Here is a 19,834-nt window from a genome sequence, read left to right on the forward strand (position 1 = left end):
TTTTAGATTATGACAAATAAGTTTTCTGCCAAATTAACATTCGGCGAAAATCGATTATGCGAAGTCTGTTATGCGAAAATCGTTTCGGACGATTAAAGTTATGCCAAATAGAGGGAACCCTCGTAGGTACCCCGCATGCGGGCCCTATCGACTAATGAAAATGCGCCATAATGGCGTTAAGAGCGCGTTGATATCTTAACTCTTGTCTGTGTCATTCTAAGAGCATTTAGAGATCGAGCGGTATCGTCATTCTATTAGGGAATATGTGAAACAAAGAGCTGGCAAAGGACTCCCGATCGGGCACTAGTCTACCCGCGCAGTAGTTACCTGGAGTCGGGCGTGAGGCCAGTGAGCGTGATGGCGGGCGCCTGGTCACGCACGGCCAGCCGGAAGGCGTCGTGCTCGCGCCGGCCGCCGCCGCACGCGTGCGCCGCGCGGTACACGCGCACCCAGCGCTCGGCCGGGGCGGGGATGCCGCGCCAGGTCAGCTCGGCTGCCTCGGAGCCGATGGAACGCGCTTCGAGTTGCACGGTCCAGTCGTACGGGTCTGAAATAGTGAAAAGTTTTAGATGAATTATTAGGCTAATGGTGGTGAGTTGTCGTTCGACACCCCTGCTGGGGTGTGAGTGGCCCCTTCTGCGCTGGGCGCTGTGGGGGCTGTGTCGGGGCGCGCCCCATCCATGTGGGGCGGTCGGACGCCGTCTGTTTGGGGACGAATGGGCGATCCGGCGATCGCTAACCCTGTATTAGGCTAACCGAAATGACAATCGTAGACGCTAGACGCCCTCGAAACGCAATCTGGCTTTGTCGCGTCAATACGGAAGAGCGATAGAGATAGTTGCTATCGCGATATTATCGTAAGCGTTTGTACATTTGGCAACTGAGCTTTAAAAGTTTTAAATTAATTAGTTTTGATACCGAAACGCTTAGTATTGTATCGCTTATAGTCACGTTACTTCCAACAAACAACTGATATTGATCAAGATAATTAATAATAATAAACCTAAACAAAGTTGTGTTGATTTCTCATCGACGTAAGGTGATGTGGAGAACTCAAGCACAGCAGGGTCGTGCAATTCGGTAATGGCACCAGGAGGCGGCACCAGCACTAGACACATCTCGTATCTACTGCCAGGGCTACTATAGAAACATAGAAACACACTCACCAACATAAGGAGCTGTGGTAAACTCGAGCACAGCAGGGTCATGCAGTTCAGTAGTAGCACCAGGGGGCGGCACCAGCACTAGAGAGGCTTCATATCTGCTTCCAGGCCGGAGTTCTTGTAGGAACACGGAGTCTCGGCTGTGGTGAAGGAGCTCAGTCATACTGTAGATCGGGTTGCCGACGGGGCGGTAGCTGGAACAAGATGCGTAGAGTAGTTATTTGTTTTACAAGGGAGCAAAGTCGTTCAATCTCTCGTGCTAATAATGATAAGCTAATCATTCTAAACGCACAAATATTAAACGCATCTGCCAACTAAACATTGTCACATGCATAGAAGTAGGATGACAAGCGATGATGATGATGATAAACGTAAGAGAAATGATAGGTCAAATGTATGATCAAATGTCAACAAAATTTTACTTCAAAATTGTCAAAACTTTCCCGACTCATGTAAAAATTGGCTATTTTTCTATTATACATACAATTGTAAAAAATTGTGAATCCAGTAATGAAGATGATTAAACTCCTGAGGAAGCCAAAAACTTGTTTTTGCGTTGTACTTTCCTTATTGTAGTGAGGTGAAAAGTTTTGTGTTACACATGGGTGCAAATGTATTTTATTTCTTGTGTGTTGAAATACTTGCTATCTAGAGCATTTAGGGGCGATCCGGCATATACTAAGTAAGGAGGGGGTCACGTGGTCAATGTCATGACCCCCACATTTCACAACCTTCAACCTGAATCCTCGCATGATAGCGTTTGAAGCATATAGACCCTTCTAAATAATAGAACGATCCTTACCGAACTTGTATGGCGTCAATAAACTGTAGATCAGCTTCTGTAACCGCTTCCAGGTGACGTGAGCCACGGAGTCGTTGAGTTCTTGGACCGCCAGTCTGCTGTCGATCACTCTTCGCTTCACTTCTACCGGTGCCACCTGCCCAGAAAAAAAATGGCAATTTAAAGGTTGTACTAGTTATAGATCATGATTAATCCGGTGCTTTTTTCATGCTACCGGATCCGGTAATGTAATTTAATATGTTAGAATAGTGCAAAAAATTACATTTACGCTAACATTTGAACGTAGCTCAACAGGGGATTGCAATCCGGTCTGATTTCCAATCAAGAAATAATTTAATACGTACGTTTTTTGCATTACTAGACCGTTTGGAAGTAAAATAATGTGCTCAAGTGACGCGTCAAACTTTCCGTCTTTGAATCTGTAGTGAAATCTGTGCAATTGTTTGCTTGGATGCAAAATGTGGAATAGTGGACAGTGACAAAGGGCCATACGACAAAACTTTTCGTTAACATTATTGTCACTGAGGTCGATCCTTCGCGTTTTCTGGCCAAACACTATCCGAAATCAAGACCTATTGAGTATATGCCAGCAAACACCCATTAGTGAGGAAACCGCGACACAAAAAGTACATTGGTAGCACACAATTCCAAGAGTTCCCTCTAACGAAATAACGCAACCATTTCTTTCGGCTGGAAATCGCCTGCCGCTGGAAGGAGCCTTGGCTCCGGGCGCCCTGTAAACTCATGGAAGCGGTCTGTTGAGGATGAACTACGAGCGACCGGGTCGAGCTGGAGCGAGGCCACGAGGGTAGCTGAAGATAGGAAGGCATGGCGCGAGCTTGAGAAGGCCCTTTGCATCTCTGTGGTGACGTAGGGACTACAAGAACAACAACGTTTTCAGCATGATCTAATAAGTATGAAGGCACATTGCTACAAGAATCATAAAAAAAAATTCTAAGCTTAAATATGAACATTTTTAAAAGGTATCCAGTAAGATTGTGGTTTCAGCAATAGCAAATAATACTAAGGTCAATTACTCTTGATGATTTTAATTTAGCTACTGTAGTTTTTTTAGTTCTTGTTTGCGTGTGAGAAAAGTTAACTGTAAAATAACACAAAACATAATTATCTTTTTTTAAATAGTTATCTCATAATGCATGTAGGTAATGTTATAATGTCCGTTCTTAATTGTATCTTAAAAGCTCTATAGGTATTACTGTAAAACAATACAGTTAAAATAATTTTGTTATCCTATGAAAGTTTAAAAAGAACGAAAGAATTTTATTTGCGACTGATTATTTTAGTAAAATTTACTTCTTACCTGGTGAAAATGTTGATTTCTAAGCATTCAACTTTTGGTTTATTAATCGTGAAGCAAAATACCATCATATTTCTTATATTACGCTGAAAACATACAAAAAAAGTTACTATTTGGGTACTTTTAATCCTCAAGGCTAATCCGGCCGGATCCGGCCGGATCCGCCGGATTGCGACCAAAATCCGGCCGGATCCGGCCGGATTGGATATGAGACCGAATTGCAATCCCTAATCATGATTAATAATTAATTCTACATAATTCATAAGCCGCCGCTAACATATCGCTCGCTTAGATATAAACGGAGTTAACGCAGCCCTATTGACAGGACTACCTTCTTTCTTAAACTGGCCCAAGCCATAGGTCGTCATAGCTATAGTGGTAGGTGGTAGTAGACGGTAAGAAGCCGGTGGACGTCTTCTGTCTGGTTAGAACGGCTTTAGGCCAATACTATGCCACTATTTTGGTTAACACGGTTACAGGCCCCGTAATCGCCGAATAGCATTTCTGCGACGCGAAACGCCACCGAAACGCCACGGAAATGTAGTCTGGCTCTGTCGCACCAATACGCAAGAGCGACAGAGATAGATAGCTACGAAAGAAATATTATCGTGAGCGTTTGTGCATTCGGCTACGCACACAGGTCGGTACTTACCGTAGATATAGGATACACTCTCCGGTTCCACAGGCAAGTTGTGCAGATACAGTTTCTCTCTCATCTTATATACTGTGGGTGGCTTTAGACCGATGGACGGCTTTAGTTTAGATTAATAAGCGACTTTAGACCAATGTAAGGTTTTAAGTCAGTATCTTAGTTACCGTAGGGATAGGACAAGGATCCATTGTGTGTATAATATATATCGCTCTCAGGCTCCACGGGCAAGTTGTGCCGATTCAGTTTCTCTCTCATCTTATATACTGTGGGTGGGTTTAGACCATTGGACGGCTTTAGACCAATGGACGATTATTGGCCGGTACTTACCGTAGGGATAGGATAAGGATCCATTGTGCGTATAGTATATATCTCGCTCTCCGGTTCCACAGGCAAGTTGTGCAGATACAGTTTTCCTCTCATTTTGTACACTGTCGAAGGCTTTAAGCCAGTCAGGCGGAACTCCAGACGGGATGTCGTGAGGATCTCGTCGGTTGGTGCAAACACTTGGGAGTACCAGTGTGAGATGTCTTCGTCACTGTGAACAAAAATGATATTAGGTGCGAACTTGGTATGAGCATCGTAGTATGAGCAATTGAGCATTGCATTAAAATGTCTCTAAGTTCACTTTGCATATTTAAAATTTGACCTGTTTCCTGGTTTCCGATGAAGGGAAAAAGTTTAAATATGTTTGTAAGTTGGGTGAGAATGCAATTCCATCTTCAGTACCTACCATCGAGCTGATCTGATGATGAAACAGATAGTAGCTACAGGAACTCAATGATAAAAGAACATAACCTAATTGTTTTACGGGTTTTTAGAATTGTCTTTATGAGTATTCTTTGGCATTGAAAAGAAAAGTGCAGTCAGCGTCAAAATCTTAAACCAAATACGATCTTTGTCAAAAATAATTATCAAGTAAAATGATCGGTGACAATAAATAAAAGATACGTACGCTTTGTCAGTAAACCTCAGGTCAACGCTGCCTCGTAACCCTACAAGTACAGGAGGTAGGGCGAAGAGCATCTTGACGCTGGTCGGAGAATCCGATATCAGGTTGATGACAGTCAGTTTCTTGTTCTCATTGTTCGGTGGCACTGTGATTCCGGGTATTCCTGCGGGTATTAGACCTGGAAATAACATATAAATATTTTGGGGATACCTTACACAGATAAACTTGCACCACCCGCTTAACTCAAGGTTCAAGGCTGTCAACTGTCTAATTCGACGATATAAATACATTTTTTTCAAATTGATCCATACACACTTTTATATTTTGAAATTTTATCCTTGACTCAGAAATCTGTGCTTCATCACACAAAAAAATGGCCTTACCGGGATTCGAACCATTTTTTAATACATTTTGAATGGCGGCTTAGGAGGCAGGGTCAAAAAATTTACCGAAATCTTGAGCCAGACCGATCGTCAAATGTGTGTCGGTCGTGAATATGTTTTAGTGGTTTTTTGCCCTTAGAACTTATACCACCCGCTTAACTCAAGGTTAGTGGGCTGTCAACTCTCAAATTCGATATAAAATGGTGGGATAACTTGGGTTAACCCTCCATTTTCGATGGTGCAAGTGACCCTTATTATTTTTACCCAATGTCATCCACTTTTCCCCGTGTGTTTAAAGTTAAACGAATCTAAGTTCCATTAAAATTCGAAATCAACGTTTCTCAGTTTGTGGATTGTGATCTTCGCGAGTGACAAGCGTCGTCTTCGAAAGGAATGGCAATAGATTTTGAGATGTGATAGAAACTCGTAATCCAAAGCGTTTCTGGTGTGATACAAGCGATTTCCATATTACTCATATTGTTTAGGCACTCAGAAACGAAGTAATCGGTGTAGGTAAGAGGCAAAGAATTGTATACTGCTTAGAACCTGCGCGAAATGAAGACTCGTAGAAAGTATGTCTCCATAAATTTTACGATTCTTATTTGACGTTTAAGACAATATTCATCTTTCATATTCTACCTGGTGGTAGCCCATTGACCAGTGGATTCGCAGGACGCTGTTGTATGATATGGTTCTGTCCATCGTCCTCCTCTGGGAAATGTATGGATGCGTCCGGTGGCAGTGTTGGCAAGAACGGGGCTTTTGGTATTTGTTTCTGTGTGGAACTCGGCACTTCTGACGACGGGGTTTGACCTGGAACATTCCATTTATTTATGGCAATTGATATTGTATTTTTCACCACACCAACTGGTAAAAGCTCTCTTGATTATTCGAAAAAAATTGAATTTTATCAACAAGAGTGTAAAGTAATTTAATACAAATATTAACTTGATTTAAGGTTGGTGAATTTTACCTATAAATGAAGATTTTGGATCATACATTTTTAATAAATTGATGGATTCGGTTTAGTTTGATGTTAAGTATTTTATTAGTGTTGGTGTGGTGAAAATATTTTGTGGTTCACTATGTCGCAAAGTTTGTTTAAACTTCGTGCCTTTAAACCCTCACAATGCTCAACATTTCGAAATATCCAATATTGAAATCTTTCGCTAGCTCGGGGTTTCTCTATTGGCATGTGCGGTTAAACAACTACTTTGCTCCCTCATAGTGACACATTGACAATACAAAACGAATAATATGGAAAATATACTCAACATAAACACTATCTACTCGGATATCTACAAACTAATTGATTACATGAAGATGTTAGACGCTAAAAATGTAGTAGGTAAGTTATTTGACGATTGTTAGGCTTTAGCGGTAAAGGGTCGAATAGGTAATATGGTTATTGTAAAGCGGGGCATGTTGAACGCATTTGGGTAGCTTTGTGCTTATTATCCCTCCTACGGACCTAATTATTAACCATATTGGATTTTAGGTCGCATAATCAGGTACTTTGCTTGTTCAACATACCTGTACCCTGCATAACGTATAAACCACAAACATTGTCATATAGCAAACCCACAAGCATTTAGGATTCAGTTTTTTGAGGTTTTAGTTGAATATGTTCATGAGTGTTAAAAATGAAGAATGCGTTGTTAAACAGTCTGAACAAACTACACACGCTGTAGGTACTTTATTAGTAACGTCACACAATGGGGTCAGTCGCTTCAAGTCAGTCAGTAGCCTCAATACAGATACTAGAAGAATCTAACACCTGGCGAGGTCACTGACCTGCCGCGGCATGTCGGTGTCTGTCTGCTGATCGTTCTAAATTCCGATTCGCTTCGGATTCCACTTCCATCTGGCTTAGAAGATTCTCCAGGTCTAAAGCCGAATAAGCTTTGGTCGGAGCGGCTGATGGATGGTTGAACAAGAACCACGGCTCATTACTGCTTGGAATTGCTCTCAGTAGGACATTTTCATAAGGATTGGGCGATTTCGTTAATACGTGCATCTTAGTATTTTGCTCCCAATTGTTTTTGTCAGGAGCTGGTCTTTTGGGTGCGCTCTGTAGTGCTGTCATGAATTTTGGACGTGTCCTGTCATATGTATTATCTGACACTTTTACAGGTATGGGAAGGGCGAAACGCTCGGGAGTGGGCATCGACATGTTGTGAATGGGGGGTTTAAAATGTGAGACAGGGGGTGTAGGATATACTATCGGCGGCATCGGTCGATCTGTATATTTTCGTGGTAAGTCAGGACTAGTCATTTTAGCAGCTGGCGTGAAATAAACTGGTTGTTGGCCTTGTTGATATTTAGGACTACTTTGATTCCATGGAGGTTGTTTTTGGGGTGATGGGTCTTTATTGCGTATTGGGTCTTTGGATACTGTGGGCACTGGAGGATTGACATTAGGCAGAGAATTTTGGATAGCTTTGTACATCGGTTGTTTAGTAGGGGTAGGTTTGAGAGGGAAATAAGAATAACTATCATCGGCTACTTGTGTGTCAAAATTAGAACGGTTGTTATATGCCATAGGTTCATCGCTGTCAAATGGGACATGTTCAAAGTTGAAGACGGTGAGGTTTTCATTGGATTGACTGAAGTCGTCGGGTTCTGTCAAGTATTGTTTGAGGGTTGGGCTGTAGGGGTCGCTGTCAGTGAATTCGTTCTGTCGCGTTGGTAAAGCCACGGAGACGGGTAACGGCGTCGATTCTGTGGGTACATCTTCCCCAGCTGTAAGTAAAATGGATTATAACAGACATCCTTTTCAACCAACATTTATTATTTATTCACTTCTGTTCTGTTATAGCACATAACTGTTATAAGGGTTAATTTAGTGATTGGCTGTTAACAATGTCTGATACTGATGTGAATGATCATGCAAAATCAGCATTTTGAGCATGCTTTAATACAGTTGTAATGGTGATGATTGATGATGTGACGTTCTTTCTTTAATGAAGGTATTTTTTAATGATTGTAATAAAATAGATATATACTAAAAGAAATCTGGTTTCATTTGGAAGAATGTACCTAAAGTGTGTTTTGCCGTCAGTGATACTCCTAATCTTATACTGGGCAGTTTCAGTCACTGACATAGGCAAATAATATAGACATTTTTTAGATTCGATGTTGCCTAATGTAAAGAGATGACGGGCACCGGCCGGTGTCCAGGCAATTCGTCTAGCTGGGCAAGGGGAGAGCAACCATTGGAATAAGAACATTACCATGCGGCTCGCATCAACACTGCTAGCACCAGTCATCGATGGAGATATTGACGTCGGCGAAATGTTGTCCAGCGAAGAGCGAGTGTTCTGCGTGAGAGTGAATATTGGAATAATTTAAAGACATTACCATGTGCCACGTATCCTCACTGCTAGCAGCAGTCATTGAATGTTGACGAGCGTCTTGCGATCGGTATCCAACAAGGCATCCTTTATTCTGCGGGGAAAGGTGGGGGGTAGACATTGGAGTAAGATCATTACCGATCAGTACGCAGTTCAGTGTTGTATATTGACGTGCGCGGACAAGTAGCCTCTGTTTTGCGGAAGAGAATACACATTGGAATAAGACATTACCGTGCGGGACGCATCCCCACTGTTGGCAGCAGTCGTCAATGGAAATGTTGACATGTGCGGGGTGATGTCCAGGTGGGCAGCGCATGTTCTGCGGGGGCAGCGGAGGAAGGGGGGAACACACTTCCTGGCAGTCCAGCTCTCCATTCTCGCAGAAGCAGCGTTGCGAGCAGCCTGAGAGGCTGATGGGCACGTCAGTCCAGTTCGGAATGCTGGAAACAAGAAACGATTATTAGACAGCTGTCAATTATTTTAAGTAGGTAAAAGGCTTGTCCTCACAAAGATCTTTAATCGTCTTCATTAACAGATCTTCCTTCAACAAAGGTGCTTTGCGAGAGGAAACCTTCGATTAGATTCGACATACGCCAGTTAATTACGGTGAAGAACATTTTAGAAATAATGGTTCACCATTACGTATATATGGCACGTGCCATTTCTGAGATAGCATGCGGCAAGAGGACGTTAGAAGGAACAGTTAGGTGAAGGAGACCCCGGATTCAGTGCATGTCGCATGAAACCCTTGGATAGTATAGTATACTCACGGTACTCCGTTGTAGTGACAGGTTCCGTCGCTGAGGCATCTCGCGGCGCGTGGACAGCAGTTAGGTGGAGACGGCGGAGGGCTGGGAGCCCATCGCACACAGCCTTTAGATATCAGCTCGAGCCCTACGTGCGAGGGGCACTCCAGGGCGGCACACTCGCGGGTCTCGTCGCCCGTGCATTCGCAGATCTCGGAGCAGCCGATGTGGAACTCTTCGCCTGGAAGAGAGGAGTTTGTAGATTAGTCGTGAGCTTGATATAGGTCTACTAAAGTATAGAAGATTTGAAGATCAGAAGACAATTGCTACCACAAAAGTTATGGATAATTTTACGGTTCCCGCATAAAATATGTTTTAACATTACTTCTCAATGAACAATGTCATGTCTGTACTTCTGGAAAAGATGTATTTATGCTAAGATTTCCATCCTAAAAGACTGTTATTAGTATGACGATCTGTTTTGTCTTGCACAATATGACATAGAAATATCCTCAGTAGTTTGGTGACTTAAGTAATATAGTATCCACTTACCAACTTCATAAAACTTTCCATCCTGATGGCACCCGATCTTCTCATTAACCTCGACCAGTTCTTCAGGCGGTTCCTTCGACACCATATCCATCGATGTTATCGTGAAATTGAATTTAGTTCCCGTCTCTTTCGTCTTCAGAATGTAGTCTTTTCCACCAACAAGGTCAAGGATGAGGTTATCATATTTGAGATCTACGTCTTTGAAGGTAACTCCTCCGTCGTCGCTGAGGAGGAGATGGATGGGGTCTTCGGAACTGTTGGAGTGCATTAGGGCCACTTGGACGCTGTTGTTTTGCAGGACCTTGATGGAGCCTATAGGTTCGGTTAAGACTAGGGGACGCATAGTGCTGGTGTCAAGCACTGGTATCGGTTCAGGTGTTGAAAGTTCTTCTGTGATGTTTTGTTTCTGGAATAAAAATAACTTTTTACATAACAAATCGCTGTGAAATGAAGATCCAATATTGATTCTGACTTTAGCAAACATATATTTTCTCGGTACGAGCTACATTTCTGGTCTTATGGACTGAAAGCCAAGCGCTACAAATATTTTGGCAAATAAATAGGCATTTTTGCTACAGTTGAAGTGTGATTTTGCTAAAAACTTACCTCAGCAGGGGTCGTGGAACTAGTGATGTTGTCAGTTTGGTCTTCATGTACATCTTGAGATACGTCACATACTTGAACCTCACAGCAGGCGTCGTTGGGATCTTGAACGTTGATGCACTTGTCAGATTGGGGCAAAGGTGGACATCTGAAAAATATAATATGGGTATTCATAAAAGCACAAACTATAATAAATTACCGTCTGTCACCCTCGCATATATCGGAGACGTCTTGAGAGCGAGAGCACTTAGGACGCTCCGATATATATTCAGCAGGTATACTGACCCAATAAAGACTGACCAACACGCAAAAATGGAAAGTAAGGAAGAAATGGTCGTTAAGGTCAATCAAATAATTTTTCCCAATGAACTGGGGGGTTAATATGTGCTAATTTAGGTGAAAACGTTAACTGCTATAGCTGTGTCCCTTTCTCTCAACCTAAACTGATGATAAATAGTTTACATAAAAGTTTACTCTATAAACGCTACAGGATATTTAACATAATAGACCAAGGAAAAGCCCGTTAGGATATTCAATCGTTACATGGGACAACCATGAACTAGGAAATAATTTGGACAGAGATAAATGGGGGACTGCGCCATGGATTAATTTTGGCGTTAAGCAAGGGAGATTCGCTTCTTTATCTTGTCTTTTGGGATTGGGAGATCTTTGGTTATAAACAAAAGTGGATTCTTTTGGCAAATAAATTTACCTCGGCTTGCAGGTGATAATCGAGTTCTTCTCACACGTGCATCGCTGCTCGCAGCCCACGTTCCACGTAGCACCCACGAGGTACGTGTCGTTTCCGTACTTGCACACTTCCAACTTGGTCACCTTCGTGTCTGCAGACAGAGACATGAAACTTGTAATTTTCAAACTTTAAACATCCACTCTTTACACAAAAAAAAATAACCTCATGGCGATTACAGATTAAAATCTTCACTTGAGAAAAATCGTTACTCTAATTTAAGGGGTAACGTCAATTACGACACAGAATATATAATAGTACAAATACAGAAGGCCCACTGCTTTGATTTCACGAAATGCCGCCTTTTTAAATGAAAAACAAAAAAACAAAATTTAAACAAAGAACTATAGGGGACTATAGGGTTGCCTATGGATTAAAACGAATTAATACTCAGATAAAATGTTATACAATTATATTCAAGTCTTGGCTACTTTCAAGGTATAATACAGTATTTATATAATATTTTTGTTTAAGTCCCAACACACAAGCCTTATTGAACTTTTCTGTGGGGCTTAATCAATAGTAGATTTCTGTACTCGTAAGATTGTGCTATTTTATTCATAATGTCTATTTAACTAAGCATTATTAGCCATTCCACACGCGGACATCGCATTACAAGCCTTAAAAAAACTCGCGACGTAAAGTAACAATCGAAAGTGCGTTCTGTGAGCACGCGCGTCACCCCTGATTAGGCCGCGAACTCGCGGCCGCCAGCATGTACTTGTAGCGCGGCGATAGAATCGCGAAGTGAGCCGCCCCTGTTTACGATGCTGGTTGTAAGAACACTAACCAGGTAACCATGCTACCAAATACTACCAATCAGCGTACCTAGTCAACAACGTCACAATCGCTAACGCCTTGTAAGCGTATTAGAGCTAGCCCTCCCCTACCTACCTATTGCTCTTCTGTACTAGTGGCGCGACAGAGCTAGGCATCAACGATTTTTCCGAAAGATCCTTTACCTCCGTGCCCAGTAGCACAGGCAACGATACTGCAGCACTCATCAACAGGTGACTCGAAGCACAGCGGATCGTTAGAGTCCGCCCCCGACGGATGTAAGGGTGCTTGCATCGCGGCGTACAGCTGAATGCGCCATTTGACATGCATACGCAGTCTCATCACACAAACGGTCCATGCGGTCTCCCACCTGGGAATAAGATAATTTTGATGAGTGTAATATGGTATCTACTTGAAAACTGTCGATTCTGTGCACCTACAATTTTAAGTGTTTTGATTAACCTTATACCAATAGGGTGGACCTACAGAGAATGCTATGGTTTCACTTTTAGTTTATATGCACTTCTAGAATGATACTTACCTAATGGTACCGGGGGGCTTACCATGAAGTGCTAAAGCCATTCACTTTAGGTTGAGAGAAAGGGACGAAGCTACAGCAGTTCCATAGCTCCGTCCCTCTCTCTCAACCTAAACTGAACGGCTTTAGCACTTCATGGTAACCCCCCTGCTCAAGCATCTGAACGAAAGCTACCCAGGAGCCCTACAATTCCAGCAGAGGTTTATCATTATGACTGTTATAAAACTAAAACGAACCTTAAAATTGATTCCATTTTCGACGCACATTGCTTCTTCTTCATCCTTCCCTTCCTCAGATTGATCCGGCGACATCACCGTATGGAACGGTGCTTGCAAATTTGAGTAAAACTTATCAGGCAAATCTTTAGTAGACTTAGGGATATCTAGCCTCGAGGGATCAAAATCGTCCTCGCCATCTAAAGTAACATCGCTAAGATCAAGCTTAGTAGTACTATTATGTAGTGTAAAGGCGAAATTCTTTAGGTCATCTATGTTTAAATTTAGTAGTCTCCCTTTTGGTTTTAGACTGGGTGATTCGGGAGTTGTGGTATATTCAGATGTATTAGGTTCTGTTTCTACTTCTGGTTCTGATGTGGAGCTGGGGGAAGCTGTTGATCTTGTGGGGGGTGCTGTGGGGATGTGTAGTGGTGTGGTGGGGGGTTCGTCCACCATCATTGGTTCGGTCTGTAGACTTTCTACTGTCGTTACGGTATGAGACGCTGCTGATACTTCATCTTCTTCTCCCGTTAGTTTACCTGGAAAGAAAAGACAATAGGATTATAATAATTACTTTAACACAGCAAAAAAGCTAAAAATGTAAAATAGCAATATTAGCATGTTTGTATAATACATAAATAAGACTAGCTTTTTCCCGAGGCTTCGCTCGCGTTAGAAAGAGACAAAAAGTAGCATATGTCACTCTCCATCCCTTCAACTATCTCCACTTAAAAAATCACGTCAATTCGTCGCTCCGTTTTGCCGTGAAAGACGGACGAACCAACAGACATACACACTTTCCCATTTATAATATTAAGGGCCGGTTGCATCAAATCGTCTGTCACTGTTAAAGCGTTCGTTAAATTTTATTGTATGGGAAGTTCCATAGACGTCTGCTGCGTGACGATGATGTGTCTGTCAAATGTGGTTGACGCAACTGGCCGTAAGTATCGATAATTTGACGTAAATAGTAAAATGCTAAATTATCACATCTAACATTGACGAATTTAATCTAACTCAAAAAAATAAAAATTCAATCGTACAATGTAAGTTCAATAACTGTACAAATTGGGTTTGGCTAGTCTGTGGTCAAGAGTAAGCCCATTTATACTAAAGATAAAGAAAAAAATACAAATCAAAGAAAACCAACAGAAAAAACATACTCCATCAAACACCGTTTTGCATACAGCTGCAGAAAGCATATCAAGAATGGTCCCAATTTGATTATTCCAACATAAACTTTTGAAAACTGGAGCAAGGTCAGTAGGCGAGAGGAACCTGTACATCAAACGGTTACTTCCATTAAAATTTCCTACCTTACGAACATGTAATAAAGACTTTAACTCATTGATCGGAAATTACTCGATCGAATCCGTTAACGGATTCCGATCGTAACTGTCTTGTAAAGTTCGATTGGAACTTCACAAATATACATTTGCGGATGTCGAAACGTAAATATAAAAGTTTTAGTTCTTAACACTTTCCAATAAAGATTTTTTACGGTTCGCATTGTAAGTGAAGTTTTAGTTTTCTTATACGATGCCGAGACGTATCGACGAGCACGTAGACAATACAACGACTTTTTAAGCGTGAGAATCGTACTTCGTGATTGAACTTAATTGGAATCATACTACTTAAAAGAGCAATAAGTGTGTGGTCACTGGTCAGTAGAGCGAAAAACAAAAGAGTGCCAGCATTATTAGGGACAATTGGGTAATTTTTGTTAAACCTAACAGGAGTTTTAACTTCTGATTAACAGAAACGTCTGCAATCGATGCCATTAGGCTTAGAATAAATTTAAAAGTGGAAAATGTCTGCCTTGGGTGAGACTTGAACTCACTGCCTCTGGATCGATACTCCAGCGCTCTGCCAACTGAGCCACCAAGACTACGGGTCCCATTGACCTAAGTGGTGGAAAATTTCGCTGGCTTGGTTGAAGTCTTGGTGGCTCAGTTGGCAGAGCGCTGGAGTATCGATCCAGAGGCCGTGAGTTCAAGTCTCACCCAAGGCAGACATTTTCCACTTTTAAATTAAATTTATTCTAACAGGAGTTGCCATTTTTTCAAAAAAAAAAACGCTCTCCATTAACTTTGCAATTTTTTTCCTTTTAGAGTTCTGTAATATAACGCCTAATTCGCTAACAAAGACATTCGAAACTGATATCAAGTTAGTCAAGAAAGCAAAAGAGAGATAATTTTACTTGTCTCACAGGAGGAAAACGTAAATATTAAAGACTTTATTGCATTTTTTTTAAATGTAGGATGGGTACGTTTGACTAAAGAGTTTATAACTCCTTTCGATTTCGGAAATTTAGCTCCTCTTGCGTAAAAAATAGAACATCCGCTATCAACTCAATTCGATTTGTTAAAACAGGTGCGTGTTTTATTTGTAACAATACTTTTATCGTCAGTGTAAATAACTCTGTTGAAACAATGTAGATCAACAATGTGCGGTGCCAGACATGTTTTATTATTCATGCATGCCAATATGTATTTGTCACGTGTAAGAGAATGAAATGTAAGCTAATGACATACAATTGGAAATCACAAATAATATAGGACATTCTTTTGCAAACATACGGGTGTACACGGTTTGCAAAGGTCGAGTTAGCTTAGGTTTATGTTCAATCAATAAGTACTGTAAGAGGTTTCACCTACGGAATGAAATCTTTTACAGCATTTTGATGTTCGGTGACTGGCAGTCCCCGATTTGAATTTAGAATAATAGATAAACGTCAAAAAGAACGAAAACTTGACGGGGCATTCGAATAGAAGCAGCGATTTAGAGTAGTTGTTTGTGATTTATATTCTGTGTAAATTAAGAAAACTATAGGTATCCTTTTCTCTAGCACCCTAAAGAAAAGGATGCATATAGTTTTCTTTGTTCTTATTTACTGACAGACTTGGTTGACAGAGTATAACTCCCTCCCTTGAAATAAAAAGATATTGAGATAAAGAGTGTTTTAAGTATATAGATGCCCTTCACCAATAGGCCGTCTCTTACAGTACCTACCTAGGTAACCTCAATAAGGGTGAATATTTAGATAGCAATAACTATGAATCATCAGTATTATAGAAATAGGTCGCAGGTCCGAATCCTGCCGGAGGTGTGAATTTTTCAATTTTTTTCTAACGCGAGCGAAGCCGCGGGCAAAACCTAGTCAATTATAATTAGCAGTGTCCATAACATGGACATTTAGACAAGAAGTAACAATGTCTGTGATGTTTTTGTAATTCGGTTTTCTTTTAAGAGAGCCAGTCCTTTTCACTTAAGTTTACTGCAAAACTTGCAAATAGCATTTAGTGAAATAGGTAGTTAATAGCTTAAAATTAAATGTCACAACTTAATGATTAGACGCAGCATACAAATTCGCTAAAACAAAGCAACACCTGCATACATTTGCATAATGGTTACATATGAGTTCACGAACCAGTCGACTAGCACCTTGATATTAACACGAGATATGTGACAGGCATACACTGCATACTGTCAGCAACAAAGCTATGAATACCGCCAAAGTGCCAGAAATATGTATGCAAAACTTTATTGCCAGTACATTAAGGTATGTCTGTGTATACACATTTTTGGCACTTTATCTGTATTCACATGCAGCTCGGTAATTGGGATTGTAATGGAATTAACCACTTTCCGTGGCCAATTCAAAGTTATCTTGAAATCACAGACAAAAGCAGAGGTAGAAAATAAAAACAATCAATAACACAGGCACTGACCTACACCATACAATACATATAGATTTGATATAAGTATACTCATAGGTAGATAGGTACAGTAAAGAGCAGAACATGCGTTCAAAAAAGACGACTTCATTACTAAGAGAAGAAGGTTGATAGCCGTTAATATTAAATAGGTACATCTTTCCGTCGTTAAAAATCTTTTGATACTGATCACCTTTGATTCCAAAAAAGGGCATATTTAATCCGCAAAGGTAATTTATCACGCTCAGGTGCAGGTAGGTCGGATGCCCTAAGGTGGCGACCTCAAGCCCGAATGTGGGTTAGCCCAAACAACCGCCGACCGGTTCTGTAAGGGTCGGCGCACACCGCCGCAGCTTTTCTAATAGCCGATAAGTTATAGTACTTGCTATGTAATATGGAGATTGTGTAAACTAAGTACAATCTAGAAGGTAGCACTATCCCGGTTCTGATGCATGCTGATCTGCAATGTGGTATCATGTTACCGATGTTGTTCTAACCGCTTCAGATCCTATCGACTAAAGTAGACAATAACATGAGAACTATTTTTCTTTGGTATTCCTGACGGCCGATTATTGAAGTTTGACGGCGACATCGTATAGCCACAACATACTTTAAATTATACTAGTAATAGAATTAGAAACGACCGGTGAATCGAATCACTATTGTCCCAGATTTGTAAGATAAGAACCTCTTTTTGACACATGACAGCGTCCACAAAACGTAAACTCGCGCAACCTAATGAAATTTTAAATATAATCCTGTAATAATATTTAAAAAATCAAGTACTTCGCTTACTTTAAACATAATTTAACACAGTTACATTTTTGTGGATCTTCGTTAGTGAGTATTTTACGATATTAATTTATATCACCCAGGATTTACTTATTGTAATTTATTATTCATTTTTATTTTTAAGCTAGTGCTGTGGCAGAATCTGTCATTTCGATTCAAATGACATTTCACTAAGTTGATAGAAATCGTATATTTGTTTAAGCACCTCCTTGTACATAGGGCCTAATCGATTCAACAAATTAATCGTTAGATTTGGCAAACGATACGTCTTAGCCACATCGCAACATACTTCAAAACAAATGACTGTGTCAAAAATGTGAACCTACAAATCTGGGACAATATCTAGATTTAAGTTTTGATCGGTGACCTTTTCAAAAATAAATAGTATGTTGTATTTTTGAGATAAATAGCAAATTGTAGGCCAAACCACACTTTTAGACACAGTTTAAAAATCAGCACACACGTTTCAAATGCTCTATTTATTTGGACAAGTATTAGTTCCAGTGCAGCGGTTCGGTTCATTTAATTCACTTTGGGTGTGACGAATCGGCAACAAAATCTAAACGAGTGTAGTCACGAGAAGCATTAAACTGTTCATTGTACAATCAGCCGCATTATTAGAATGTTACATACATAGATATTATGTATACCTACACACATACATACTTATTTAATATTGATCCTATCTAACCAACTGAATCATGACCCACCATAAGCTGATTTTGCCAAACCGTCCTAATGTAAGTAGATCGAAATTCGCTTGACGATAGGTTTTCCTTGGTGACGGAACTTGTTATCATTCTATTAGACACTGACATGTGTGTAGTGACATAATTTAGTCAGTATTTAAAACGACCTAAGTACATTATAAGCGATAGACCGTACAGGTTTGATAGATTCAAACGCATTATCTGCCAAGTGGGTCATAATTGTCATGAATCAGTTGGTTCGAGTACATAAACTCACACTAATTTAATTACGCATGTATTTTCAAAAGTTATTAGCAGAGCTTATAAAAATACTCAATTCTCTTGTGCCAGTCTTAGCAATTCAGGAGTTGAAAGAAAACGAAATTGTGATAATATTACACAAACAGGTTGGTAGTCGACCTTTATTCTACATATTTTTACAAGAAATTAACAGCCATGATACCTACATCTATATTTGTTTTTATTCACTGTAAACCTTTTTGTTTTTAAGAGGATACGGTAGCGAAAATGCTAAAATGGAAAGGAGCCCCCCTTTCAACTTGGGAATTTTAGTTAAATATACAAGTGCTATTAACTAGATTTAACGAAAAAAAATTGTCCATTAAGAACAACTCAGTCAAAAGATATTTCAAAAAAATCTTTAAAATCGAGGTTCCGCTCTCGACTCTTTCCTCCTTCAAAACTTAATCAATCGGAACGAAATTTGAGAATCTAAATAACAATGAAATAATCTATGTCGGACCGTTTAGCTTTTTTGGTTCATTGTTACCAATCTTGAGTATCACACCTTTTTTTGCGCCACAATGAAAAAGGCCGTTTTTGGAAATTTTTGATTTGCTCTAGAGTCTTTAGAAAGCAGACTATCAAAAAAATCAAAACGGTCCGACACAGATAAAAATAATAACAATATGTGTTAAAAAAATCATTTCTCTATCTTCAAAAACCAGGGAGGAAATAGTCGAGAGCGTTTGTATGGAGAATTGACCCTTACCGTATCGTCTTAAACCGCGATCTAAACCAAAATATTTATAGAATAGATACTTGGCTTTAGTTCCGTAGGGTGAATCGTCTATTATCGGCCTCCTTCTATGTAATAAGTGTATGCCCATAAATAGCTAAAATAAGTTGTTTTTATTATTTGACTCTGTCACAGATTTTTTTTTGTATAAGGTATCCCTAGTAATTGGAAGGTGGCCAGTAATTGACGATTTACTCTACATAACTACATAACATTAACCTTCAGACTCTTTCTATACATTAAATGACAATGTACGAAAGCAGATGATTACGGTACCACATAATTGAAAACCTTATTTGGAGGTGAAAAGAGTTATTTTCATTGCCAGAGCGTGCTTAATATTACATTGAATAGAACGTACATAGTAATGATATAAATAAATTAAAAAGTATTTCAACTCAATAAGATCATGTCATGTGAATCATGTGATCATAAACACATAGACCGGTCTTTGATATTTTTAGTACTGTTATATTCGTATTAATATGCATATTAGTTCTACGAAATAGTTGTATATCTAAAACCCTTCGAGAATTATATAAAAACTCATTCATTGGTTTCATTTAAAAGAAACTTTATTTTAATTCTCTTTGCTCAGGCAGAGCAGAGCTCTTGATTCAATCAGAGGTCACCCTTTTGTCTTATAATATAACTGTTTCTAGACTAGTAAATAACTCACCTTGTCTGACCTCTGTTGAGTGTATTAATTAGTTTAAATAGTGTACCTTTATTTATACGATCACGAGGCATTGACCAAACACCCAGCGATTTATATTACGAGTAAGCGGATAAAAACGTG

General features: G+C 40.0%; 1 protein-coding gene across 1 annotated transcript; it reads right to left on the bottom strand.

Moving 5' to 3' along the window:
- Window positions 1–1,184: 1,184 nt before the first annotated feature.
- LOC125232476 (putative epidermal cell surface receptor) lies at window positions 1,185–13,010 on the bottom strand. Its single transcript, XM_048138158.1, has 12 exons — window positions 12,821–13,010; window positions 12,232–12,416; window positions 11,234–11,363; window positions 10,525–10,669; window positions 9,919–10,324; window positions 9,391–9,607; window positions 8,852–9,060; window positions 5,907–6,080; window positions 4,888–5,062; window positions 4,263–4,470; window positions 1,966–2,101; window positions 1,185–1,357 (listed from the first exon to the last, which is right to left on the bottom strand). The coding sequence occupies exons 1-12, from the start codon at window positions 12,862–12,864 to the stop codon at window positions 1,323–1,325; spliced, it is 2,064 nt and encodes a 687-aa protein (XP_047994115.1). The 5' UTR covers window positions 12,865–13,010; the 3' UTR covers window positions 1,185–1,322.
- Window positions 13,011–19,834: the final 6,824 nt, after the last annotated feature.

The sequence above is a fragment of the Leguminivora glycinivorella genome, chromosome 13 (assembly GCF_023078275.1).
Source record: "Leguminivora glycinivorella isolate SPB_JAAS2020 chromosome 13, LegGlyc_1.1, whole genome shotgun sequence".
Taxonomy (NCBI): domain Eukaryota; kingdom Metazoa; phylum Arthropoda; class Insecta; order Lepidoptera; family Tortricidae; genus Leguminivora; species Leguminivora glycinivorella.

Coding starts and splice junctions, on each gene's coding strand:
- LOC125232476 (XM_048138158.1), bottom strand. CDS start 12,864: ATGAAGAAGAAGCAATGTGCGTCGAAAATGGAATCAATTTTAAG. Junction 10,325..10,524: donor GTTCCACGACCCCTGCTGAG/GTAAGTTTTTAG, acceptor TTTTTATTCCAG/AAACAAAACATCACAGAAGA. Junction 4,471..4,887: donor CTGAGGTTTACTGACAAAGC/GTACGTATCTTT, acceptor TTTTGTTCACAG/TGACGAAGACATCTCACACT.